This window comes from Clarias gariepinus, chromosome 6 (assembly GCF_024256425.1).
Source record: "Clarias gariepinus isolate MV-2021 ecotype Netherlands chromosome 6, CGAR_prim_01v2, whole genome shotgun sequence".
Classification (NCBI taxonomy): Eukaryota; Metazoa; Chordata; class Actinopteri; order Siluriformes; family Clariidae; genus Clarias; species Clarias gariepinus.
Genome location: NC_071105.1, coordinates 13878939 through 13906530, shown reverse-complemented (window position 1 = coordinate 13906530; position 27592 = coordinate 13878939). Strand labels below are relative to the sequence as shown.

General features: G+C 39.4%; 1 protein-coding gene and 3 non-coding genes across 4 annotated transcripts; 1 reads left to right on the top strand and 3 right to left on the bottom strand.

Moving 5' to 3' along the window:
* Positions 1 to 3288: 3288 nt before the first annotated feature.
* On the bottom strand, positions 3289 to 3360 carry trnag-ucc (transfer RNA glycine (anticodon UCC)). Its single transcript has one exon. It is a non-coding gene; the product is annotated as a tRNA-Gly (tRNA).
* An 830-nt stretch (positions 3361 to 4190) lies between these two features.
* trnap-ugg (transfer RNA proline (anticodon UGG)) lies at positions 4191 to 4262 on the bottom strand. Its single transcript has one exon. It is a non-coding gene; the product is annotated as a tRNA-Pro (tRNA).
* A 172-nt stretch (positions 4263 to 4434) lies between these two features.
* On the top strand, positions 4435 to 4508 carry trnai-aau (transfer RNA isoleucine (anticodon AAU)). The gene has a single exon. It is a non-coding gene; the product is annotated as a tRNA-Ile (tRNA).
* Positions 4509 to 6044: 1536 nt separating this feature from the next.
* hdlbpa (high density lipoprotein binding protein a) lies at positions 6045 to 19771 on the bottom strand. Its single transcript, XM_053498411.1, has 28 exons — positions 19677 to 19771; positions 18031 to 18102; positions 16443 to 16557; positions 16193 to 16359; positions 15816 to 16031; positions 15182 to 15388; positions 14240 to 14455; positions 13483 to 13689; positions 13235 to 13342; positions 13042 to 13146; positions 12878 to 12956; positions 12355 to 12494; positions 12008 to 12112; positions 11789 to 11902; positions 11580 to 11666; positions 11309 to 11440; positions 11002 to 11220; positions 10688 to 10909; positions 10117 to 10335; positions 9626 to 9764; positions 9301 to 9449; positions 9115 to 9219; positions 8756 to 8890; positions 8248 to 8391; positions 7963 to 8142; positions 7624 to 7740; positions 7293 to 7433; positions 6045 to 7036 (listed from the first exon to the last, which is right to left on the bottom strand). Exons 3-28 carry the CDS (start codon positions 16516 to 16518, stop codon positions 6944 to 6946), a joined length of 3822 nt encoding a protein of 1273 aa, XP_053354386.1. The 5' UTR covers positions 16519 to 16557; positions 18031 to 18102; positions 19677 to 19771; the 3' UTR covers positions 6045 to 6943.
* Positions 19772 to 27592: the final 7821 nt, after the last annotated feature.

The window sequence follows — 27592 nt, the reverse complement described above, 5'->3', positions numbered from 1 at the left end:
AAGAGATACTGCAGCTTCACTCGTCATTGACCCTGTTGTCTGTTTTCCCTTTGCATTATTACAATATGAAATTCTCTGCACATTACGCAGGCACTGTTCATAATAAAGGTATGTAAGAAAAGACATTGAGAGATCTTTCTGACAGACTTCGAGCATTCTCGAAGATGACCACTCAGTAAATGAGGATGGTTGATGTATATGATTATTCTTAGGGTAATCTTGGGTTGGTTTGCTACATCAGATTTTTATCCGATTTTATATCCATATAAAATGTTTAGATAATCATACTGTTTAACTGTTGATGTAAATATGGGGATTAGGGATTTGTCACAGTAACCTTGCTTTCTTATTGTATATTTATATAGCAATTATGTCATTAATTAATTAAGTTTTACTTTAATATACATGAGTTTCAAGGTCATACTGTCTACCACTACAATATTATTTAAAACACACTAAATAACAACATTTACACCATAAAGAACACTGAGTTGTGGCTGCCTCTAGAAGCCATATAAATGATTATATGAACACCAAGAATTAGAACATATTGATGGTGTGGTGCCATCTAGTGTTTGAATAGAAGTAATACTACAGAACACTTTATAGTATTTAGAATAAGCCAATTATAATGTATAGTTAGAATTACTGATTTGCCTACTCTAATATGTCCCTTTTAAGACATTTGTTTCTTAAATGATGATCAATGTTTAATTGATTAAAAAAATAACCTCAGCTCCTGATATAAAATTTATTTGACCACATTTTTTTCTGATATTAATCATAATAATATTAAAATTGATACAACTATCTTTTTCATTTGCTTGTTTATGCATTCATTTAGATTATTCACAAGAACTGTATATGATGAACTAAAGCCTTTGAAATGCGATAGATGTTTAAAACAACAAAGAGAAAAAAAAGAAACATTTTATGGTCTTTATACTGATAGTTCCTGATCTCATTTGATCACACTTTTTTCTGTTTGGTTTCCTGTCACGATCTGAATGATATATGAATGAGGCTCAAGTTGACAGAGAGAAAGGAGGTTGTAAGTGTGAGGATAAGTCTAGTTTTTTTTTTTTTTTTTCATCCAGGAGCACAGCAGCTGTGGAAGGCAAGTAAAAGTTGATAATAAATTGAAAAATCCCCCCTCAAGAGACAAGCACAGAGGAAATTCTGCCATTCCAGTCATCTCACCAGTGTGGCAAATCAAACCCAAATTTGCTCACGGGCGAGCAGATACCTGCAGCCACCTGGGCTTCACACTCCAAAGGCTCAGGCAAGACAATTTCCCTCAAATCATCTCTCTATCTTCATCTGACAGGCCTCCTCGATTAGGAGGCGTGAAAATTAGTTCTCTACCCACCAGCTCTCGTGCTGAAATTATCTTAATTGTGCCATGATTATGCCTTTAAGCTTATGTGAGAGCAAAAAAAATAAATAAATAATACAAAAGGCAGCACTGAGAAGGAAATGGGAAGAGTGTATAGGTGTGTGTGAGGGAGTAAACTCTGTCAGAAGTGCACAGTCCAAAGTTTGGCTCCTGGTGCTAAATATATATAGGCCTACTTGCTGAATTATCTCTTTCCATAAATATGGACAATATGTTTAAATGTAGGTTGAGTGCTATACAACATATATTAGTGCTTACATTCATTACCGCAATATGTGAAACAGGTCCTTGGTTCTAAAAATGTTGTTTTATTTATTTTTTTGGTGGGGGTTAAACACATTTTAAAACACATAGACCTTTTTGCTAAGTACTGTAATGTCTATTTAATGTGTTCTAGTGGGGAAAGGTACAGGAAAAAAATCCTTACTGTGCCAATAAATAGTCTAGAAGTGGTTTTACATGCCTATTATCTAAACATTTTAAATATCTTCAGAAAAATAATATTGAGAGGTTTTCCTGACGTAAGATTAAATGGGTCATTGGATTCAACATGTTTGATGGTGTATAATGTGATATAGTGTGATATGTAAATTCTATCCGTTTATCTTTCTTTCTCTCTATATATGTGTGTCCAGGCACACAGGGAACTCCTACATGGTATCCTGAGCCCTTCTACCCTTCAGACCTGTCTAATTATCGTCATGCTCCACTTCTGGTTGGAGCTCACATCACATAGAAACCACATAGAGACCAGGGCTGAGACTGGCCCCACTGTATATGGTCTATTTGAAGCATGTTGCTACCAAAAATAGTAACACTTAAAAATCGGGAAGATATTTTAGGACTGCATTGACACGAACAGTTTTGCTATGATGGCTTAGGACTACAGTCGCTCTGATAGTTTTAGGACAGAAATTGCCACCAACAGTTTTGTACCTAAGTGTCCATCACTGAAAGATTCAGACTTTATGTTAACTAAAACACAATTTAAAGTCCAGCTGTACTTTATACTATATAGTACACAGTTACAGAGGTGATTTTTACAGTGGGTATTAAAAAGAATTCCCCCCCCCCCCTTTCAAATAATCACATTTTGTTGTTGAAATGAAGACAGACAGTTTTTTGTTATCCAACTGTTTATTCTCAGTGCAATGTTTAACATCCAAGTGAAAGATATAACACCAACATGTCAGAAAAAAATGGGATGACCACACAGCAAAACCGACCACAGTGGTTGAAGGGGGAAAAGCAAATGTCCTTGCATGGCCCAGACATAAAATTTTTGAATGCAGAAAAATATGGTCCGCTGTGGTGAACCCTTGCCAGGAGAAGCTGAAAGAAACTGATAAAACTATTCTTTATATATCTATGCCTTAAGCTGCTGTGTGACGGTTTTCATTGCTAAAAGCACTATACAAATAAAATTGAATGAAATTAAATAATTTTTTTTTTTACAATTTTTCAAATTTCAACACATAATATTGTACAATGAGTGGCCAAAAGTTTATGGACATTTGAAACTACTCAACTACTAAATTTTGTTTTAGCACATTTATTATTTAACGTGCATTTTTCACAATTTCTGAAATTATTAGAATTATTATTCTAAAAGGGGGGAAAAAACATCTGAATGATTTATATGAAACCACAGTAAATTTACTCACTACTAAATATGACAAATTTTCCTGTGAAGATATTGCACACCTGAATAGAACAATTAAAACAGGGCACTTTTTGTTTTCTTTTAAAAATCCTGCAAATGACATTACTCAAACCACTAATAATTAGAATATTGTTAATAATCCTTAATAAACCGCTGTCGGTATTTAATGAAACAAAAAAAGACCACCCAAATATTGTCTTACTTTTTTTGGGAGCGAAAAAGATACAACTGCGTTGGCCGGGAATCGAACCCGGGTCAACTGCTTGGAAGGCAGCTATGCTAACCACTATACCACCAACGCATGAAGCCTTCTGCTTCCGAAAGGCCCAAACGCACTGAGAATTAGGGGGAAGCTATATCGAATATTGAGCTTTTAAAAAGAGAAAGTGACGATACCTTATGATATGACGATATGTATTTGTGTTGTGTAAGTGACAGCTACACTGAGTTTCGCACATGCCTTAACCAAAATAAATAGTTTGAGATTTGGGCGTGGCAGGTCAAATTGTTATGGTTTATTCGGCTGTCAAAATTCTATAAGCAGTTGAAATCAAGGAAAGTAGACTTTTATTGTTATTTCAACATATACAGTTCAGTAGTACACCGTGAAACATAACGGCGATCCTTAAGACCAAAGTGCTACATAAATGTAACATAAATTATGTTATGCAACAGAAACTATCTAGCATAATAGGACATCTAGTTGGTTGACTATAAGACAAGCCGAATTTAAGATGTATACTGTATATGTGTGTCTCCAACAACATGCCGTAACTGTGCCTAAGAACTAATTTTGTCCTGAAAGCAAATAAACATTTTGTATTAATAGAGATCAGGTCTTTTGTGAGAGGAGAGATGGTAAATATATAGGTAGAAGGATGCTGAGGTTTGAACTACCAGGCAGGAGGTCTAGAGGAAGACCAAAGTGGAGATTTATGGATGCAGTGAGAGAGAAGAGGATGCAGAGGATATAGGGTTAGATGGAGGCAGATGATTCGCTGTGACGACCCCTGAAAGGGAACAGCCGAAAGACAAAGAAGAAGAAGAGATCAAGTCTTTTGTGAATAGGTTACAGTATGTGTGGATGAATTCAGCGGTAGAGTTAAAAAGGAAATTGTCAAAAAATTTACAGGGCTCGTCCGGGATTTGAACCCGGGACCTCTCGCACCCAAAGCGAGAATCATACCCCTAGACCAACGAGCCGATGTCCAAATACTTGATGGGTTCCTTTAAAAAGCTATCAATATCTAATAGGCTGTAAATTTATAACCGTCTTTTTAAATTGAGACCTATTGATCTTTTATGGTCGTGTTGCAATTACATGACTAATTATGTAAGTGATGGTAATATAATCCTACGCAAAGCACAATCTATGGGCCGGTTAGCTCAGTTGGTTAGAGCGTGGTGCTAATAACGCCAAGGTCGCGGGTTCGATCCCCGTACGGGCCATCTAAACTTATCCCGTTTTTTTTCATTGTTTGTTTATCTTACCAATAATCACAGTAGATATGTAACATTAACGTATACGACGTAAAAGGCAGAAGAGTTGAATAACTAACAATTAGATGACCCAAATTATCATCTTCATATCACTTTTTTTTATATAGGTAGGAAGGGAGCAGGTAGGCAGGAGCTATAGTGTAGACATGGACAAAAATGAGTCAAAGTCTTATTTTGCTTTGATTTTTCTAAAAATAATTTTTCCTTATGTAGTCAGTATTGTTCTAATTATTATTTTTTTTATGTCTGCTTATTTGAGGTTTAAAACTTTTTCCCCCCTCTTATTTTCAAATTAAGCTCTCCACTTGGTCTTAACTAGACAGTAAGTCTAGCACTAGCTCTGGTGCCGTGATCACACATCAGAATCAGACAGGGAGAAATATTGTCAGCAGTTAAAAAAAACTGTTCATCTCACCACTACATGCACCTGATAGAAGAAAAACATATTTTTTTAAACTGTCAGAGCTGTATAGAGAGGAAAAATAAGACTGTCTGTGGTTTCTTAAGTTTTTTGGGTGCAAAGGATGGCCTGGGTTGGTGTAGAATTTCCCGGCCTGAAATTGTGTGCCAGTCCCGCCTTGATGACAGAAGCAGATCCTAAATAATACCGTAAACTTTTATTTTTAACAGGAGATCCTTTGGGCCTGTCAGAAGTATTTTGTTAAGTATTTTCTTGCCTTTCACTTGGTCAGATGTCACAATATTGATTGTTTTTCAGATCACACTGATATAATTTTTTTTTCTTTACAATAAAGTCTAAAATATACACACAGTTTGCACAGACATAACTTAGTAAGGGTGCAGTGTTATTCAGGCCATTAATAAAAATGTGCTGTTGTAAAATAAGTATTTTTCAGTAAAGAAATCAAACATTATTTTAACATTTAAGTGTCATTTGGTAGTTATAAGAATGTTTATATTCCTGTTATATTATCTTTATTACCTTTTGTACTGCAAGTAAAAGCAGCATTCTCTTAAAAGCATTTGGTAAATATTTGAGAACACCTGCCTGCACTGAACACTTGCACCTTCCAAATTACCAATCCTGTTCTCACAATCCATTTTTAACAACTTGGTTATAAACATTTCATTTTCAAGATCTCAACCTTACATGACCTTTACTTAGTTGAAAAATAATGTTTACCTACCAGCTGCGTTCACAATCTTTCCATTGAGTTTTTTAGTAAAAACTAATGCACCAATTATATAATATATTTCACTAAAATGTAATATGTAAAAACTGGTTAGTGTTTGAAATAAACAAAAAGGCAAGCTCTTCAGGTGTTCCATTTTTATTTGCTTTTTTTGGATAATTTCATTTCCAGTGTTATCCATTCTTGTGTACACGTTTGCATAATTCATATAAGGCTATCAAGAGGGCCATTGCTATGGATTCAGATCAAACCCGCATAGCATCTGGAAGACGGAAAAAAAAAAAAAAAGGAGGACTAAAACACTGACCCAGGAGCAAAGATGAGCAACACATGACAGTACTTGACAATTTATTGGCACAAAATGGTACGCTTCATCCCCTTCCAACCATGATCAGATTTTTTTTTTTCTTTCATAACCAGGATTGTGAATATCAAAAGGGAGAGCATAGACATTTAACTCATTTAGTGTGGACCTCGCAGTCAGAGAACTACTATCACAGGAGACTACACATCCTTAGCACTTTAAAATAAGCTGGCAGTTTGGTTGAGAATTCTGTAGTGAACATAATTTATCTATTGGAGTTTCTAAGGCTGTGCTGACACTGATTTCCTGCCCAGATTCATGAAAGTTATAAAGGGAAGAGACATGACAAGGGGAAGACCACGGAAATGTTTGCAACATGAGTACAATACACCGTTACATTGGGGAGAGACATGTTCATGAGTGACTTCAGTCTGAAGCATCTTGAGAGGTATACAGTATGTTTTACCCCACCCCCACTGCAAAGGCAACTAAAACAAAGCAGCTTAAATCAAACCTGAACACTTAAGTGTACAGTTAACAGGTTTGTACTGTTTAGACCTGAATCACTGTCACCATCACGCAATGGTCTGAAAGCAATCAAGTTAATCAGACGAAATTTTCAAACCGTTGCGTAAAGCTACAGAGGCAGACAAGAATTAAAAACACACTAAACCAAAAAGAGAACAATGAAACTCCTGCTTTTTGTCGTCAAAGAATGCTTTTTTGTCGCCTTAGTTTTGTGGACCTGGGAGAAATTTTAGAGGTCATCTTAAGAAAATAATGCACACCCATGTGCAGCACAATTGATTTTTGGTTGGGGATCAGAAAGGGAGGGATATGGGTCATGTCAATAGGTGGACATCCAAAGGGTCAAAGTTGAAGGGCAGAATGGGTCAGGGGGAGACGACCATCGACCGCAGGTCACTTCAAAAACGCTTTGGTCCCCATGGAGAAGCTTTGGCAGCAGCCACAGGAGCACCGAAGCTGGGAAAGTCCTCAGAGCTACTCATATCAGGGGCCTGAACAAGCAAAGGAAAAAAAAACAGCAAATTATAGCATGCATATTACAGCTTTAGATTTTATCTAAAGTTAGCATGGTCAAAGACATGCTACTGACCAATGAAGACAGAAAGACATTTACACAATTGCACCAGCATTCATTTGTAAAATGTTTAGGTCTTTCAGGTGTATCATAACTTAGCAGATTCTTAGCCCAACAAGAACAGTACTCCAGAAAGGGACAACTGAAGCCATGTAAAATGCCCTTAGGTTCACCTTCTCACTGCTGGTAGCCCAGGGTGCCTCCCTCACCACAAAGCCCTTGGAGGGCCCACGAGGCTCCTCTGCGTTGGCTGCTGCAGTTCCAGATGGCTTCATGTAGGCCATCTTGGCCTCATTTTCCACCACATCAGCCATCTTTTGGGTAAGAAAAAAATAAAGAAAGTGTGGATTTGCACAGTTAGGTACATTACAAAAATCAGGTATATAATAAGTCATTGCACTTTGCTTTGAACTGGCCTTTATGGGGTTTATGGGATGAAGCCAGAAGTGCAGTGACAACCAATTAGAGTTTTAAATGATTTAAGGCAGTTGAAAGTTTACTTACATATTCTTCTTCCAAGTTCAGGAGGTGATCAATGGCCTCATCGACCATTTCTGGACGACCAGTTACAGTAACCAAATTAGGATCTGCAGCTCCACTCTGAGGAAACCGAAGATCAACCTGGACAGAAATATTTTATGTTAAAATGTGCCCCAGCCTTTAGAGATAGCAAACATGGTGTGATGAACTAAAGACGCTTCATGTAGTTAAGCTGTTCCAATGAGAAAATGAACACTAACTGGCTTTAATGAACAGAATTTTCATTAAGTTAAAAATGAATTCCTTGCTCTTCCTTTTATAACGTTAGATATACTGTGAACATTTGCAAAAACCCGCTCTCACCTTAAACTCATCCATGATTTTGCGGATGCCCTTTCCACGAGCACCAATGATGCGAGCATGAACTCTACTGTCCAAGGTTATGTCTTCAGATATCATCTCTTCGAGCTCATCAACAATGGCTTGAATAGCGTTGCGTGCTGCTATAGCATTCTGCTCATAACCTGTGATGGTGATCTGATCCTTAACACAATGAGAAATTATGCAAAATGAGCACACCAAGCAATTTAAGACGTATTCTTAGGAGGTCTCCAACATCCTTCACATATAGTAGCTGACAAGCATTACCTGGTTCTCATCATTTTTTTCTGGGAACTGGATGTTGACGTCATGGTCAGTACGGATCTGGGTGATAATGGCACCCTTGCGACCAATGATCTTGGGGTGATATTTGGGTTCCACAGTGATGGTCAACTTAAAGCTCCTGAGAGCCTGTTGAAGAGAACACATTAAAAGGCCACAATCATTCAGGAACAAGAGAAAAACACTCATTCTCAACATCATTCTCAGTTAGAACTTTTTCTTAGTTAGAACTTGTGCATTTGGCTTCTCATAACTTGAGTATGATCTAGTATTTATGCTACTCAAGGTAGCATAAATGCTAGCACTTAAACCATGAAGCATTTTGATAATTAAGGTCAAGTCTTTTGCAAATGTTTGTGAATGGTTCATAAAATTGCCTTTGCTCAAGTGCATGCTTTAAAAATAATTTTCCAATTCCAAATAATTCTTCCTTGGCATGAGGCAACAACGACTTAAAAAAAATTATATCAAACTCTGGAAGTGCTATTCTTACCCGATCCTCCTGTTCAGCCTGCAGCTCTTTGACGCGCTCAAGAAGCCCTTCTTTAGCACGGTCCAGATGAGTGGCAAGGCCTGTAATGCAAATCATGTCGGACTGCAGCTCAGGAGCAGGCACTTGAATATTGACCTGGAAGTGCACCAAAAAAAAAAAAAAAAAAAAGCACAACACTTAAAAACTCATATCAGATACAGTTTTTGTAAATTTTCAATTTACAGATTGAATTTTTCATTCAATTCAAACCACTACTCCTGGAACACAGTCTTACTGACACATTTCCTGATCTGCAGAACGTTTAATCATCAACACATGCAATGGGCACTACAAAGGCTAAAAAGATTTAAAGAACTGACCTCAAATTCATCCATCATTTTGCGAATGCCACTTCCCTTCTGCCCAATGATGTAGCGATGAAGCTCAAAAGGCACTTCCACTTCAATGGTCACAGGAACCAGAGCCTAAAGAAAGCAAATAAATTAGACTTCTGCCAAAATTTTTGTTTGAAACATAATTGGAGAGTCCTAAAAATTCAAAGAGACCTTCAGTGCTTCCACGGCAGCCTCACATCTCTCTTTACGACCAGAAAGGACAATCACATCACACTTCTTCGGGACCGTGGGGTCAGCAATCTCCTTAACCTCTCCATTTGCCTCTCCATTCTCTTGTACTTGGGCCTCAGCCTGAGAAGCTGACCAAAAGCAGGCAAGTGTAAATATTACAAACCGCATAATTGATTAAAAAAAGGGGGATGGAGTACTTTTATATCGCACATACAGATAAATCTGACGAGTTAAGTACAAACTGAACAATAACTAAATGACTATGAAATTTACATCATACACCTGCTCAGCAGTTAGTGCTCACCTTGTGCATCCTCCCGCTCTGGAAACTTTATCTGGACATTGTGATCTCTGGTGATCTGTTGAATGCGAGCACCTTTAGGTCCCATAATGGAACGATGGAATTTCTGGGGAATCACACACTCCATGGTAACCTGGGCATCCTGTAGAGAAAATGTTATGGTTAATGTTATAAATGCTGTAACTTGCACAGCTCATGTTAGTGTCTAACATTCTCTATCGTTCCAGTGGAGGGCTATAGGAAGTTTCCTAATTCGATTAGTATACACTATTTAAGAAGTTGCTTGACATGGTGTAGGCAAATGTTTGAAAAGGAAGCACTTATAGGACTCGATTGCTGGATCTTTAGTTAGAATGTGCTTGGGAATAACTTGTTCTTGAGAGAAAACAACCCGAGTCCATAGAGACAGATAGAGGTGGGAGGGCACGTTATACTATAAGCCCTCTGGAACAACCATGCAAAACACAAATATGTTCAAGCCTGTTGATATTTACCAAATCTTCGATGATCTCCTGCATGCGCTTTTTGGCAGCTTCCACACAATCTTTGGCCCCTTTGAGCGTGACCTTGTCACTCTGAGAGCCAGTACGGGGAAAGCTAACCATCACACCCCCATACTCATCTGCGATCTCCCTCAGAACCTGGCCACGACGTGCCACAAAGAAACGGTGGTGCTTGGGATCCACATTCATGAAATCCTCCACCACGTTATCCTGAAACAGAAAATAAATGGCAGTCCGTTCAACCAGCTTATTAGGGTACTACTTGAATAAGTGAAACACATGCTCTCACTATGGCAACCCTGCATTAGTAATAACTGCAGCAAGCTCTGTCACCCAGAGACACGATTGAATCTATGCCAGCAACAGTGGCAAGCATTAAGTAACTCAAGGTCTCCTGATTTACGTCAAGTTCAATGCTCCCTCACTCCTACAGATCAGTTGAAAGCTACAGCAACCATATAAAAAGACTCCGACTTTTCAGGGATGTCCAACATGTAAAAAAATAACCATCTATTTTTAAAACCTCTTTTTGATAAGATTAAAACAGATAAATGTAGTTTACCAAGCTCTTGATGAGGGCCTCAAGTTCTTTCTGCGCTTCTGCAACAGCTTCCTCAGTGCCGATAACAGTGATCAGTTCCTGGTCTTTATCCTCTGGTGTAGGGAAAATGATCCTGGCACCAGTACTGTCGCGCACCTTACGAATGTTTCCACCTCCTTTCCCAATAAGGAATTTGTGGTACTCAGGCTTGGCACGGAGCTCAGCTGTGTGGCTTTTAGTTTGCTATAAATTGAATATTTGTAGTCAGTGCTGCTAGAAAGATTAATAATAAATTGATTATTATTTCTTCAGAAAATTCCTGCAAAAGCCTCTACCTTCTCTTCAGCCAGGGACAGCAGCTGTTTTTTAGCCTTCTCCACTTCCTCAGCCGGGCCCCTGATTGTCACAGCGTCAATGCCAGAGCCCTCGGTGGGGAAATGGATGTGCACGCCACCACACTCCTCCATGATGGAACGCACAAAGCGTCCTTTAGAGCCAATCAGGGAGTTGTGGAGCTTCGATGGAATTGACACCTCCACTTCTGTAATGTTTGCCTAAAACAGAATTAACAAAAAGGCAAATGAGATACAGCATTTAATTATTTTAACTTTGGTTATACTGGAGTTCCAGTGAAGACTTTACCAGTTCCTTCTGGATAGCCAGAATCCTGTTTCTTGCTGCCTCACAGTTTGCCTTCTTCCCAGTGATGACAATCATCTCAGAGTTGCTATTCTCAGCAGGCAGGTCAATTTTAGTGTTTGTCTCTTCACGAATCTGAGGAAAAGGGAAGAGCATGTTATGACATGATCACTGACCACTCACATCTTATGGGGTGGAAGGGGAGGTACGAGTAGCATAGAACAAAAACTATGCAACACCCTAAAAGTTTCTCCTTTTTGCATTTCTCACACACCTTCTTAATATTTGCACCTCCTTTCCCAATAATGTTCTTGTGGAATTGTTTGAAGATGGGGACTGAAACAGAATGGCTGTTCTCCACCTGAGAGGAAAAAAATAAAGAAAGAATTTTGTATTTAGGCCATTTTCTGGCCCCTGATGCATTCAACAATGAACTTTTACCACCATCAGCTACCAAATCAGTTGAAATGCGCTACTGCTTACCATTTCAGCCACCATCTTCTGCATAAATTTTGTGCATTTCTCCACTTCAGTCCGAGGACCTCTGAGCTGTACAATGTCACTCTTATGTGAAGGGTCTGGAAAATTAATGATGACCTGGAGAAAATGTGACAATATTTTAGACCAGCAGCACACATGCACAATACCTTTAACATGTGAACATAAACAGAAGGAAGAATTTTTTTTTTTAAAGGAACTTGCTTCAGGAAACTTGTCACGAATCTCCTTGATTTTCTCTCCTTTCTGCCCAATGATGGCTCGGTGAAAACGCTGTTCAATGATCATGTCCTTTGTACGCTCGTTCTCCTGTGGAACACAAGCAGCTTTAAGGAACTCCTGAGCTACCTGTTGCCAAGCAACCTCTCCTCAGGGCCCAAAGGCATTTCATAGAAGCCCTTCTGGGATTACAGTGTGAACAGTGCACCACAATTAAAAAATAACACCTTCCTCATTCCTGACCAAGTCAACGAGTTTTAAAAACAAGCAGACTCATTAGACTACCTAATAAGAAACCTAATGCATGACATGGTAAGGTAAGGTTCTCTCACCATGCGTGACGCCAGCTCCAGCAGCTCCTTCTTGGCCTCTTTAACGCCCTGGGGGTCGCCCTCAATACGGATCAGGTTGCTCTTCTCGTTGTCCGGTGGAATACGCACCGAGACTTTATACTGGTCCTTAATGCGGTTGACTAGAAGGCAAGAACAACATGAAACACTAACAAATAGCAAATCAATAATGACTAGAACATTTTTCTTTAATCCCACCCTCACCGACTACTGACAGAATGATGAGCAATTCCCATTATGCAATTATTTTGTCGGTATTGACCCATTTTCTTATAAATTACACGGTCCTGTTTTGCAAAACAAACAAGTAATTTAACCCAGACTGACTCTGACCAGGATAAAACATTTACTGGATGCACATGAAAAAGAGTGAAAGCCACCAGAATGCTAAAAACTACCCACTGTGTCAACTTTTTTTGTTGGGTTTGACAGGATTCTAGTCATTGAAGACTTCTAATTCATACGAAACATCAGCTTTAGAAATAGTTCAATATGTAACACTCACTGTTGGCACCGCCTTTCCCTATCAAATGCCTGTGGAATTTTGGGTCCACGCTGATCTCTGCATAATCCATACGGCTAACCTACAAACACAAAGAACATTAAACCATGTACTCCACTTGACCGTTGGTAACCTGCCATCATGAAATGATCAATGTCCGTTCCTACCAGGTCCGTCACAATGGCTTCAATCTGACTCTGCACTATCTGGATGTCTTTGGTAGGTCCTTCAAGAGTGATTTTATCCTCACCCTCAGTGAACTCAATGTGCACCTGCATTTAATAACAGAACATGCATTCAATAACAGGACTGAATGTCTTCACTATTACCACACAAAAAAAAAAAAAACTGTAATAATACCTTAGGCATTTGCTGAGTGATCTTTGCCAGATTTTGTCCCTTCTTCCCAATAATGAACCGATGAAGCCAAGAAGGAGCTGATACATGGGACACCGTATAGCTGTTGGCCTGGATTATGAACGTACAAAAAGATACAAGTCCGAAATATTTATGTACCTCTGGTTTATAATTTGTACATATTTTTTAATAAAAAAAAAAAAAAAAAAACTAAGTATTTGGACAACTCTAGAGACAAATGCAAAACTTACCTTAGCGTACACTTCAGTGAGCGCCTGGCCCAGCCGGTCTGGCTCCCCACGCAAGATGACAGTCTCTGAGCTGCTGTCAGGGGGTGGGATCTCGACCGAGACGCCAGTCCTGTCCAGAATCTCCTGCAGGGTGTTGCCCTTAGGCCCAATCACATACTTGTGCTGAGATTTTTTTACTTCCACTGCGATAGTGGTGACATTTCTTTTCTGAAAGAAGCAAAAGATGGTTTAGAAAAAAAATAATTATATGAGAGATGGATAGAATACCAATACTGTATATAAATATATTATGTATTTAAAAAATAATAAAATTAAAACCACACATTATACAAATTTTACAAGAATAAAACAGCACTGCTTAAGAAGCCATCTGGCCTATGTTCCAACAAAAAGATTTGAAAGATACATAAGGATCTGTAGATAAACAAAATCAATAAAATTATTTGTTGGCAGCCACCATACTAGCTTGCTTCTAGTAAACATCTTTATGTAGAGAAGCAATTCTAGGCAGAGATATTAATCAGGACGTCTGCATGATTTTTAGCCCTACCTGGACGTTTTAGCTCACTCACACTGTAAAGGCATTATGCCATGCTACCCAATGGCAAATGCTAGAAATAATAAGCATCCTGGATGCATATTTAGCACTATTGAAACTATTATGACGGAAAACTATTAGATGGATGATGTTTGCCATCACACAGACATGCATTACTTAATAACTAGATAGTAATTCTGTTTCCTGAGAAAAGCTTACCTTTTCTTCATAGACCTTTTTGATCATGGCCATTGCAACAGCAACCTGCTCTTTCTCCCCAGTGATGACAATCTCAGTTTTGTTAACGCTGGGTGGTGGGATGTTGATGCGGGCTCCAGTTTCCTGCATCATTTCTCCCACCAGCTTATTGTAGGCACCAGTAATAAAGGGGTGGTACACTTTATCGATGTTCAGCCTTTCCACTGCACGTTTGTCCTGCAAAGAGTGACTAGTGTACAAATCAAAAATGCCACCCAAACAATGATAGCCAGCAGCAGCAGGATTTACTGCAATAATTTGGTTTTTGCAACAAATCAACCAAGGATTTTTTTTTTTTTTGCACCAGCAACAGACAAGCAAAAAAAAAAAAAAAAAAAAAAAAAAAAAAAAAAGGTTGCCACCTTTAATCTGGAAAAATATAAGGTTTAAAAGACTAAAAACACTTCTTTATTGTTCTGTACTGAAACACTTTTGGGGGTTTCATTGTTTAGAAGAAGCTCTACAGCTTGATGGCTGGCCATCAACAATTGAACACACTTTACACTTCAAGTATTTTAGATGGTAAAACAAATGTAGCGTTTACAGACTTCTGCACTGGTCAATTTTTGGCTAAACTTCGGCTATACATCTGAACAAGTAGTGTGGCCGTTTACATGCTTTAGTTTTATGTGATAAAATATGTATATTTTTTTACATAACAGTATGTCACCATTTGCACATTGTTTTTGTTGCACATTGATTGCAAACTGAACCTTACACCTGTTAAATGATCAGCTTTTTCTGCGTCACTCACGATTTGACAGGTTGTTTATGAGTCAGGTAAAGAGCATGCTTAGGGATATTGCCTATAATTCATTTGCCAACTGGATGAAAAAATTTACTGGCTCAAACCCAGAGATAGGTTCCCCTGAGCAAGCGTTAATTTCGAGCCCTGTTCTTTACCTGCTCAGCAGAAATGAGAAGGATCTCATGCTTGGCTTTTTCCAAGCCCTCCTTGGTGCCAGATATCTTGATGAGATTGCTGGGGTCGTCTGGTCTCGGGATCTGGATCTTGGTGGCAGTCTTGAGCTCAAGCTCTTGCAGCTTCTCCCCATTTTTGCCGATGACAAAGCGATGATGTTCCTTGGGGATGGCCACATTAGCTGAAGCCTGCGACATAAATGTAGGTTAGGACATGCAGATACAGGAATTGATTTGGGTGTTATAACTGAGGTGCGGAATATTGTTTTAAAACATCAACTCAACTCTTGTCTATTGCTTAAGAGTGCCAAACAATACACTAATAAAACAGAAGAACTTGTATGATCCACATAGCTTATTTCATGTTTATGGTTAAATGCATTCAGAGACTGCAAGTAGTGAGAATGGCGGCACGACACCCCCAGTAAACGGCAATACTTTTGCATTTTCTACCCAACTATTTGTTTTCTTCCTAAGGTATTTTGAAGCTCTGATGACAAGTTGGAAGCTAGAACATGGCTCCACCTAGACACCCACTCACTGTAAACAAGTCAAACCTCTTTTATAATCAAAGCAAGATGTTGACTGCACAGTCATTTCCAACTATAATACACACCTGAGTCTGCAGTCGGGACACAATCTCCTTACGGGCCTTCATAACAGCATCCAGTTTCCCAGACACCATGATGGAAAGACCCTGGTCCTTAGCCATGGAGAGTTCCAGGTGTGCACCAGTCTTGTGCATGATGTCAACACACACTTTAGCCTGGTCTCCCTCTCCAAACTGGTTCATGTCCTTGTACTTGCGCTCCTCCAGAGGCACATGGAACACCTGGGAGAGGGGAGGATGAGCACCGTTAATTTGGACAAACTTTGATTCTTTGACCATAACGCTTAAAATAAGACTATCAATTATTACATATGTGCTTTCATGCTATAAACACTGCAAACAAAGCAATAGGCCCTTAATCACAACATTAAGCTTATTCATACCTGGGTGATGATTGAGGACTTGAGGGGCCTGATTTTTGATGTCCAAGCATTTCCAGGCTCCATCGTTCCCTCAGGTGAAGCAGCCTTTTCAGGCAGAGGAGGGAAGGCATCCTTGTAGGTAGGGAGGTTGTCCTCATCTACTGCCTCACTGGATCCTGCCACAACAGCTTTTAATTGAAAGAAAGTGATGAAGTTACCTTTGTGCCAGATATAAAACAATTTCAAAGATCTGACTGGTTCTGGCTCGTACCTCCACCCTGCTCTGGCAGTAGGCCGCTGCGGTGCTCATTAAAGCGTTCCTGCGTAAGTACGGCGACTGAGCTCATGGTCGAAATCCCACGTTTACACGGAGTCCGAGTGTGCCACTAGAAGAGAAAAGTTCAGCTGATTAAGTGCTCAAGAAAAAAAAGAAGAAAAAAAAAAAAAATTGTAGAAAGGCTGATGAGAGTATACATTAAAGCCAAAGTCATATGTTCTTATCTTTTGAGTTGGACTTTGTCATTTCTTAGGCTAATAAGTTCATAACTTAAACAATGTATTTATAAGGAACATGTGAATTTAGAGCAATAAACATGTGCAGAGTAAGATATTCATGTACAGAAAATAGAGCATCTCATAAAGGATGAAGACAAATACCTTCTGACACAAAAGGACAAAGCTGGCCTTCTGTTAGCCAAGGGAGAGGCTAATTCTAAGCCTAGGAGCTAGCCGAATGAGCTCTGGAGCTAAGAGGATTTCCACCATAACCCATACTGCTGAATTCACATTTTAGAATTCCATATGTCAGCAATCAGAGCAGTTACATAAAGCATGTGTGTATAATGAAAGACAGACATGCCTTTTCTGCAAAAACAACTTGTTGGAACACCAACTTCTAAAAGCATCAAAATGCAGATTCTCAACTTAAGCATCTCTAATAAGTGTGCAAAAATGAAACTGGCTTGTAGAAATGTCACCCATGATCTATACATCTACTTGGGAGTGTTAAAGAACTATGTCATGTCAATGGGGGGGGGGGGGGGGGAAGCCATTATATCAAACTTGTCTGACATCATGGGACATGACACGTCATGCCCTAAAGCCTCTCAACCAAAGGACACTTATGACGCACAGTGTTTGCCATGCAAACAACTTTGCTTTGATGCACAGTGCATACACTTTAGTTCAAGTGTATATTCTTTACACAGAGACAAGACTTTTTTTCACGTGCTCCTTGAAGGGGCCTCTTCCGTTGCAGGCCTCATGAAATATCAAGCTCACAAGAAGAGCACTGTGAACACACTTAACCCTTTAAATGAGATCCAACTCAAAACAAGGTTGGTCAGTCTAGTGGGTCATTACAGAGAGCTACACAAGTTTATCAGATTGTCTTTGTGGCATTTTCACCACAGATCCTCATATTTCTTTTAAGCCTGGTCACAATAAAATAATAATAAATAAATAAATTTAAAAAACAGGTCCTCATTACCTGCAACAGGCTTCTACCATTTCACCCAACCCTTTCAAAACTACCAGAAATACGCCAGTACACCAGTGATGATTAATCTGACTGGTTTAACACGATCACAGTTATTCCTCAGATTACCTACCAGACAACATTCCTTACCACAATGGCACTCTGAACTTAATTATCCAGACCATTATACCCTCACTGACATTCTTCACCTGGGGTCATATAACCAACCTTAAAATAATACTGTCTAATCACTTTTCATTACAATATTATTTTAACGATGAAGGATTTTTGAACCATGAAGTCTTTTTTTACCATGTGGGGGAAATCAGTAAAATAAACGTAGATTATTCTTTTAATGAATGAAAGAGCGTTGCAATCTTACCAGCTAAATGGTCAGTTGCCAGATAATCCGTCCTGTAAAGCTGTCTGTTCGTGTCAGCCTGCCAGCTTTAGCCTGGAACATAAAAGAAAGCAGGCATCACAGGAGGCATCACTCTTCAATAAGTTGTATTTAAAACATGCTTTGGTTAAATAGTTTCTTAGTCCTTATGCAACAGCCTTGAAACCAGAGCTAGTCTAATTTAAACCTAAAGTGGAATAGCGAGCCCTTGAAAAGGCGATAAAGCATTGGGAACCATCTCTGTGAATAATCACCCAGGTGTAATTATATTTATATCCAAAGAGATTGTGATTTTTTTTTTTTTTTACCTCCCCAAGAATTGAGAAAGCACTAGTAAGACAATATAACAGGGAAGAACTCGTACATGAGTCAGTTTTACATAATTCTCTTAAACAAGGATATGAGCTTCCAGTCATATAAACAGTGAAGAATTAAAGCCAAGTAGGAACGGATAATAACCCAATCTCCATCAGACTGCGACTGATTTAGGCATTTTACAGCAATTAGTACCTACTTGGAGTAAAAGCATCACAAACAACAACCCCACATTGATGTAATATAATGGTGAGAGGGAATAAATTAGTAATACGATGAGCTGGCCTGTAAACACCTCATGTCGCAACTGGGCTAGCCAACATAATGCGTGGCAGTTTACAAAAAACTAGAACAAATAAGCCCCTTTTAACATATCTAAAAAATGTCCTTACGCCACAAAAAGTCGACCAGACTATCCCAGAACTTGTTTGTGAAAGCATAAGAAGCAACTTAAATGCGAAAGAAAAGTTTCTGTACTTATTGATTTTGTCTTAGTGCTACGTCAACTGTTAATAAGCTAGCGCTAGCTTCGCCACCATGGCTAGCTATGACACTTTTCCCTCTCATCTCTTGATATTATCGAAAATGTCTTTCGATATTAGTGAAGTATTTGTTGACACCTTCTATACATCATGTCAACTTAGGAATACCTCGTTTTTTTAACTTTACATGGCCATTTTATATTTTTTATTGGTTAGCATACTAGCTTAGCTAAGCTGACTGCTCCGAAACTTGGTGATGCGCGTGCGCCGTGGTGACACGTAGCTCCTCCGGAGCAGCTAGCGTAGACGGCTAAGTAGAGGATTAGGAAACTTGAAAAAAAAAGACAAAACTCACACACACAGTGTGATGTAAAGCGACGGCTTGTAATATAACGATGTTTTAAACAAAATAGTAAAGATGGCAGTGAAAAAGCTGTTAAATAAGGATCAGGTTTCAGCATGGGTAGCTGTCCACGCAGAAAGTCCACGTAGGCATTTAGCTCGCGCTGCTGAGAGAAGTCAGACCGATCAAACCCGAATTACTCTCAAAACACACACATACACATATATAAACACACACATACAGTGCGTACAGAAGAGTAGGAATCATGAGGAAACCTTGATGCATGTACATGTATATGAATTTAACGTTAGTAAGAAATCATTTTGGATTGGACTCGAGCCAGAAGACATCCCCAAGGCTGATGACTATAATGATCTCTCTTTCAACCCTGTAGAGATCCTAAGACTATCAGCAATCAGATCATATACACGTCCACACTGTAACACAGTCGAACAGAACAGATTAGTATTAGATATTTAATCACTTACTCGTGTTTGTGTGCTCCGTCTCTGCCCTGTGTGGTGCAGAAATCTGGTTGTGATATTCCACTGGCGAGGAGAGGAACAGCAGCCCGGACGCTTATAACACCTCCTGCTGACGTCACAGCACCTCTCAGTCGTCACTCGTCTTTTTAAAGTTGCAAAGCAGCCGATGAGCTCAAGCACCATGCTGCAATTCTGGTTTAAACACGCATGGTACAACGCATACCGAATGAATAAGACACCTGGCAGGAAACTGGCTAAGCAATAAAAATTAAGATAAAAAAAGAAGCAAACTCACCGAGGTGTGCCGCTATAGGAAAAGGCCTAATGATGGAATGACGTGCTGACGAACGTAATTTTATTCCTCCCACACAACACCAAATGCTAATCCCGTTTTGTATTTATTAAAGTTAATGTCTTACTTCTTTTTGTTTAGTTGAGCCTCCAATAACGAAAAGGGACTTCATATTAATTTAAACACCTCTCCTGGTATAATGAACTTCCAGCCTTCTAAACCACAGTATAGCTGCAGATCAATTCCTGCTATCTGACCTCACTTAAATGAGGATGGGTTCTCTCCTGAGACTGGTTCCTCTCAAGGTTTCTTCCTACTGCTACCTCGGAGAGTTTTTCCCTGCCACCGTCACCCTCAGCTTGCTCATCAGGCCAATGATAATTGTAATTTACACATTTACATATTTTTCGATTCTGAATTGAATTAAAGTTGTCTTTTGGTTTACAGTTATCTTCAGTGTTGTGGTATATCCAAGAAACAAGCTGGAAACTGCTACATTATAGTGCTCTGGTTCTTGTTCCAGAACTCATCCTGTCTTTAACCTTTTTCTGGAAAGTAATATTGCTAAAAATAGAAAAGTATGTTACTGAAAAACCACAAGGAGTTAATCTGTCCTTAAGACTTCTAAAAACTTGACAGATACTGGATCACTTCTGACACTGGAGACTCCTTACTAACATGCAAAACTACACCTCCTCACAGAAAGTCTCACCATATTAATGATTAAACATGGTTTTAGGTCCACTTATTTATTATATTAACATTATGTAATATATGTGTCACTGATTTAAGAGATGAGCCATTGACTTCGGGGGCGCTGTAAAAGTTAGACTGCATTGTGAGATGTTTGTGATTTGATACATTTGTTCAGTGGACTAAATATTTAAAAACTTTATCGTATCGCTGACTTGCCTGGGCATGCTGTTGTGTTAACCACACAATAAAATATTGTAATATATAGAAAGACATAAATTGGCCCAGTTTTACAATTTAATCATGTACATGATCCAAAACATATAAAAACTAAAATATGCATGATAAATAAATAAATAAACATTAGTGCATGATTATGGCCTAGAGGTGTTTAGGTGACTAAGATCACTCTTATTATTCCAGCTTTGGGGCAAAGTCCCTTAAACTTGTGTATGTGTGTGACCTTTCTCTGAAGAACAAATGTACGACACTGATAGGCACATTCAATTTACACACTGATAAACGGAGAACTATGTGATACTAAGTGAGCTATTAGTAAAAGGACAGTATCATATTATTGTGAAACTGAGCACTGTGCCTATTACCCAGTAGTTTGTTAAAATAACAATTTAGTCTGGTATGTTTGCTTTTTCAAAATATCTCCCAAGTTTTAAAAATCTTGTGGCACATTTAAAGGCACAGAATGCACTTAAATTATTTTTAGGCAGGATCTGAATATCTGTATGTACTTTGTATTATTTATCATCTGGTCAGTCATACAAATTACTATACATTATTTCTAATAGCAACATGTTACAACACTAGGATACTGTAAATAATGTATATGTATACAGTATGTAATAATCAATTTTGCTTTTTGGGCCCTGAAAACATCATACTGATTTCCTTCACATACATGTAGATGCAATAGTAAATCAGTGACAGGCAAATAGATGGTGACCCAGACTTCTCATTTGACCAGGGCAGTTTCATCAGATCACAGGTTTATGTTTAATCTTAATTTAAGCTACTGCTCAAAGTAAGTAAACAAATAAGCAAAACCAAAAAGAAAACAGATTTGCTTAATCCAAAATGTGCCTTTTTTTAATGATTCAACATGTGTAGAGTTTAAACTGTTATTTCAAATGTGCAGGTCGTGAGATGGCTGTCAATTATTATACTGTAGTTGTTTTGTGTCACAGAAAAGGGTAAGATGGAAAGCCAGGTACTGTAGCCCAGTAATGGATTGAGGCATAAGAAACCATGGACAAGGGTGTAATCAGCCTCTGAAATAGGTAGAACTGAATCACTGACAGTTTAGAGGTGTTACTTTCAGAGGTCAGTGATGAGGTATATTTAATGCACCAAGGGCCTTTGGCATGCCAATAGAAGTTCTAATTTAGTTGCTGATGGTATAAGCGCACACTACTAAGTTTCTTAACATCAGAATGCATGTTGGTCCTGGATCATATGGTGCTATCTTGTCTCAGAGGTCCCCGCACCACATCATTCTAAATACGTGTACATGTTAAGTCCACATAAAGTTTGTTTTATCATCGGTTTGTATCAGTAATTAAAAAATTCTAGGGATGGTTGTGTGAATACTATGCAAGACATGTACACTACCAGGCAAATATTTTTGACATTTGTTATCTTTCAGTGTTTTTTCTTTTATTATTCACAGCATTGTACATTAGTACTGAAGACTTCGAAACTATGAAACAACACACAAATTATGTTGTAACCCAATTAGTGTTAAAGAGCCTAGAATATGTGTTATATTTAAAAATATCCAAAGTAACTACATTTAGCTTGGATAACAGCTTGGTACACTCATGGCATTTTCTTATCGGAGTCACAAGGCCATCACCTGGAATGGTTTTCAAGGCACAGGTGTGCCTTGTCAAGAGTTATTTGTGACATTTCTTTCTTTGTGTTTTAGACCATCAGTTTTCTTGTGCAGGGGAAGGGATGGGTACAATGTCAATAGCACTATTAGTGCTGCTAAAACCTCTGCACAAATCCATATTATGGCAAGAAACACTCAGTTAAGTAAAGAAAAAAAGACAATCCATTATTACTTTAAGAAATGAAGGCCAGTCAATCTGAAAAATTTCAAGAATATTGAATTCATCACCAAATGCAGGGCTGACTGAGAGAATGGCAAGAGTGTGCAAAGCTGTAATCTAAATAAAAAGGTGGCTACTTTGAAGAATGAAAAAGTTATTTAACAAACGTTTGCTGGCTACATAATTTCATATTTGTTTTGTCATAATTTCAAAGTGTATAGTACTAATATACAGTGTTGAAAACAATACAAATAAAAAAAATATTGAATAAGAATGTGTGTTCACACTTTGATTTGTACTGTACATGTCTCATTGCATGTTGGTCAAACTAATATTGGTGAACGTTAATAATCAACAAAGCATTCAATGCATTTTTTAGGGCTGTTTTCTATCTCACTGTTTTGTGTCAAAGGCAGAAGCTAGAATCCACTAGATGGGGCTAAGGCTTTAAAAAAAAAAGAACTTGACTCAACATTCACCACAAACACTGTCAAGTCAAGTCAAGTAGGCTTGTCAATTATTATTAAGTCAATTATTGTCATTCCAACCATATACAGTTCAGGACACAGTAAAACGAAACAACGTTCTTCCAGGACCAAGGTGCTACATACATGAATTACCAACATACTTTACCGGAACCAGCTAGCAGATCTAATTAGCTGACTAGCTCAGATATGACAGATTTACATTTTTAAGTTAACCTAAAAACTTTTTCTATACAAAAGAGAGACAACAATACACAACAGACAATAGACAACAGACAACAAAGTGCACATGCAAATGTGCAAACAAAGAGCTACAGAGCAACGTAACACGTTACAGTACTTTTTTTTTGTGATGAGGTTTGAGTTGAGGTAGTGTGTGTGTGGGGGGGGGGGGGGGTTAAACGGTGTGTGTGTGTGTGTGTGTGTATGTATGTTTATCAGTCCAGTCCCTTTGTGTTGAGGAGACGCATGGCTTGTGGGTAAAGACTGTTACATAGTCTGGATGTGAGTGTCCGAATGCTTCGGTACCTTTTTCCAGATGGCAGGAGGGTGAAGAGTGTGAGGGGTGTGTCCAGTCCGGATGTTGCGGGTGCAGCCTGTGGTGTAGATGTCTTCGATAGAGGAGAGAGAGACCCCAATGATATTCTCAACTGTCCTTACCGTCCGCTGTAGGATCCTGCGGTCTGATATGGCACAATTCCCAAACCAGACAGTGATGCAGCTGCTCAGGCTGCTCTCGATATTTCCTCTATAGAAGGTGGAAGAAAAGATGTTGTTGGGCTTTCTTGTGCAGAGATCTGGTGTTGAGGGACCAAATGAGGTTCTCCTCTAGGTGAACACCCAGAAAAATTTGTGCCCTTGACGATCTCCACAGAAGTGCGTTGATGCTGAGCGGAGAGTGATTGCTCTGTGTCCTCCTGAAGTCAACAACCATCTCTTTTGTCTAATCGACGTTAAGAGACAGGTTGTTGTCTTTACACCAACAAGAGAGCATCCATCAGCTGCATCACTGTCTGGTTAGCCTCTGAACTTCCTTTCTGTACGCTGACTCATCGTTCTTGCTGATGAGACCCACCATGGTCGTGTCATCAGCAAACTGGATAATATGATTGGAGTTGTGTGTTGCTACACAATTATGAGTCAGCAGCGTGAACAGCAGGGGACTGAGCACACAGCCCTGGGAGGGCCCCAGTGCTCAGTGTGGTGGTGCTGGAGGTATAGTTCCCGATCTTGGGGTCTTTCGGTCAGAAAGTCCAGGATCCAGTTACAGAGGGAGGTTTACAGGCCCAACAGGCTCAGCTCCACAATCAGGTGTTGGGGGTTGATTGTATTGAATGCTGAACTGAAATCTATGTACAGCATTCTGACGTAAGTGTCCTTCTTGTCCAGGTGTTTTAGCGCCAGGTTGAGTGTGGTGGAGATGGCGTCGTCTGTAGAACAGTTTGAACGATACGCAAACTGCAGTGGGTCCAGTGAGGGGGGCAGCAGGGTCTTGATGTGTCTCATGACGAGCCGCTCGAAACACTTCATGATGATGGTTGTAAGTGCAACAGGGCGGTAGTCATTGAGACAGGACACAGAAGACTTCTTCGGCATGTGGGAACGACGGCGCTGCTTAGATAGATGTTGAAGATGTCGGTGCAAACATCTGCCAGCTGTTCTGCACATTCTCTGAGCACTGTGCCTGGGATGTTGTCTGGTCCAGCAGCTTTACGTAGGTTGTTATGTAGTTTTTCTCACATCAGCCGTTTTGAGACATAGCACCAGGTCGTTCCTGGTGCTATGCCTCACAATGGCTGATGTGATGATGTTCTGTAGTTGGTGATGGCATGTATGCCCTGCCACATGCGCCGTGTGTCACCGCTGTCCCTGAAGTGGTAGTGGATTCTCTGGGCATGTGTGCACTTTGCATCTCTGTTGGCCCAGGACAATTTGGCCCTTGCTGTTCTTAGGGTCACCTTGTCCCCTGCTCTGAAGGCAGAGTCTTGGGTCTTCAGAAATGTACACACCTCCGCAGTAATCCACGGTTTCTGGTTGGAGAAACTGACTGTATGCTTTTAACAGCCACATGTGATTCTTTTACTGATCTTATACTAAGTTAAAGTTATAAATATGCTGAGAGTGTCTTTAGGATTGTACTAGTAAAATGAATAAATATGTTGTTTAATGTATTGGTATTCAACATGAGCATTCATGTAACATCATACACTATATTATTTGAGGTAATCTGGTAGTAATGTATCTGCTGCATGATATTCAGTTATTTTTTAAGATGGTAGTTTCACCATAAATAAATCCAACATTGTTAGGTTCAGCAACTGTTGATTTATGGTGACTTGGGTATAAAAAAAAACGTTTTGGCAATTGTAGTTCTAAAACTATTAGAGCTATTGCAGTCCATGTTACAAACCTGTTTGTATTAAATCAAGTCCTAAGTCTTCTTCATGGTTTCTAAGTGTAACAGTTCTCAGTAGTCACACTTATCTTTAAGTAGATCATATGGCAGCAATTCTCAGGAGCAGCAAGTGGTATCCTTTTCATGAGAACACAAACCGAAGTAGAGTGTCAGGATGGATCAGGCATGTCCAGAGGGCAAAAGGATCTGGTCAGGGTGTGGACAGGAGTGCCATGTGTAGCTCGACAGAGAAAGAAAGAGAGAGAGAAAGAGAGAGAGAGAGAGAGAGAGAGAGAGAAAATGATTGTAATTAATGTAATTTAATTAAGAAAAACAATGTATTTTTTATGTATGGGAAAGCAGGTCTCACGCAGGAGCAATGACAATTTACATTTACATTTACATTTAGGCATTTGGCAGACGCTCTTATCCAGAGCGACTTACAAAAAGTGCTTTAATGTTTACAACATGGATACATACTTACACTGGGTTAACTAGGTTAATAACTAAGTACCATTAGTCCAACACAACTGAAAAGAGTTTTTTTTTTTCTTTCTTCTTCGGGGGGAGGGGGGTTAGTCCAAGTACTGGAGAAACAGATGCATCTTGAGTCGTCGTTTAAAGATAGTCAAAGTCTCTGATGTACGGACATCTAGAGGAAGTTCATTCCACCATCTAGGTGCCAGAACAGAAAAGAGCCTGGATGAATGCCGCCCTCGATCCCTGAGAGATGGTGGGATGAGGCGAGCAGTGCTGGAGGATCGGAGGGAACGTGGCGCAGTGCGTGGTGTAATTAGCGCAGAGAGGTAAGTGGGTGCTGGGCCATTTTTGGCTTTGTAGGCAAGCATCAGTGTTTTGAATTTGATGCGGGCAGCTACAGGAAGCCAGTGCAGGGAGCGGAGGAGTGGGGTGGTGTGAGAGAACTTGGGAAGGTTAAAAACGAGTCGTGCTGCTGCATTCTGGATCAGTTGCAGAGGACGAATCGTGGACAGAGGCAGGCCTGCCAGGAGTGAGTTGCAGTAGTCCAGTCTTGAAATAACAAGGGACTGAACAAGCACCTGAGTAGCCTGTGAAGAAAGAAATGGGCGAATTCTTCTGATATTGTAAAGCAGAAATCGACAAGAGCGAGTAAGGTTAGCGATGTGTGGGGAAAATGACAGATGATTGTCCACGGTTACCCCAAGATTGCGGGCGGTGGTTGAGGGAGTGATTTGGTTGTTGTCCATGGATATCACAAGGTCTTGACCTGGAGATGAGTCACAAGGGATAAACAACAGTTCGGTTTTACTGAGATTGAGCTTCAGCTGATGAGCAGCCATCCAAAATGAGATGTCTGCCAGACATGCTGAGATCCGGGTGGAAACCTGAGTGTCAGAGGGAGGAAAGGAGAGGACAAGTTGGGTGTCGTCTGCATAACAGTGGTATGAGAATCCATGCGATGATATGACCTTACCAAGAGACCGGGTATAGAGGGAGAACAGAAGAGGACCAAGTACTGAGCCCTGCGAGACACCAGTAGAGAGTCTACGTGGGGCAGATGTAGATCCCCTCCATGTTACCTCATATGACCTATCTTTAAGGTAAGAAGCAAACTATTGCCACGCTGTTCCACAAATTCCATTTAGTGAAAAACCAGAGGGAAACACAGAAATGGAGGTTTCCTGGGATATAAGGCACTTTGCCATCAATAAACCTTGGTGAGATTGTGAGTGGGAAGAAGATATTAACCAAATTTACAAGTTCAGATGTGTTTCTTTACCTAAGGAAAAAATAGTCACAAAAGATTTGACTAAACAAATACATTTTCAGCCTAGACATATACAATGAGACTGTCCGTGTCTTAGGCCATTGTTAACGAAGTACTGTAATATACTTTATGTTTTAAAATCTAAAACTTTAAACTAAGCTTGCTATTTAGATCTGGCAGAAGAGTACAGAACAATTATTGAACATAAATGGTGTCTTGAACTAACCCTATCATTATG

Coding starts and splice junctions, on each gene's coding strand:
- hdlbpa (XM_053498411.1), bottom strand. CDS start 16,518: ATGAGCTCAGTCGCCGTACTTACGCAGGAACGCTTTAATGAGCACCGC. Junction 7,741..7,962: donor AAATCATGGATGAGTTTAAG/GTGAGAGCGGGT, acceptor ATTTCTGTCCAG/GTTGATCTTCGGTTTCCTCA. Junction 7,434..7,623: donor TGAACTTGGAAGAAGAATAT/GTAAGTAAACTT, acceptor CTTACCCAAAAG/ATGGCTGATGTGGTGGAAAA.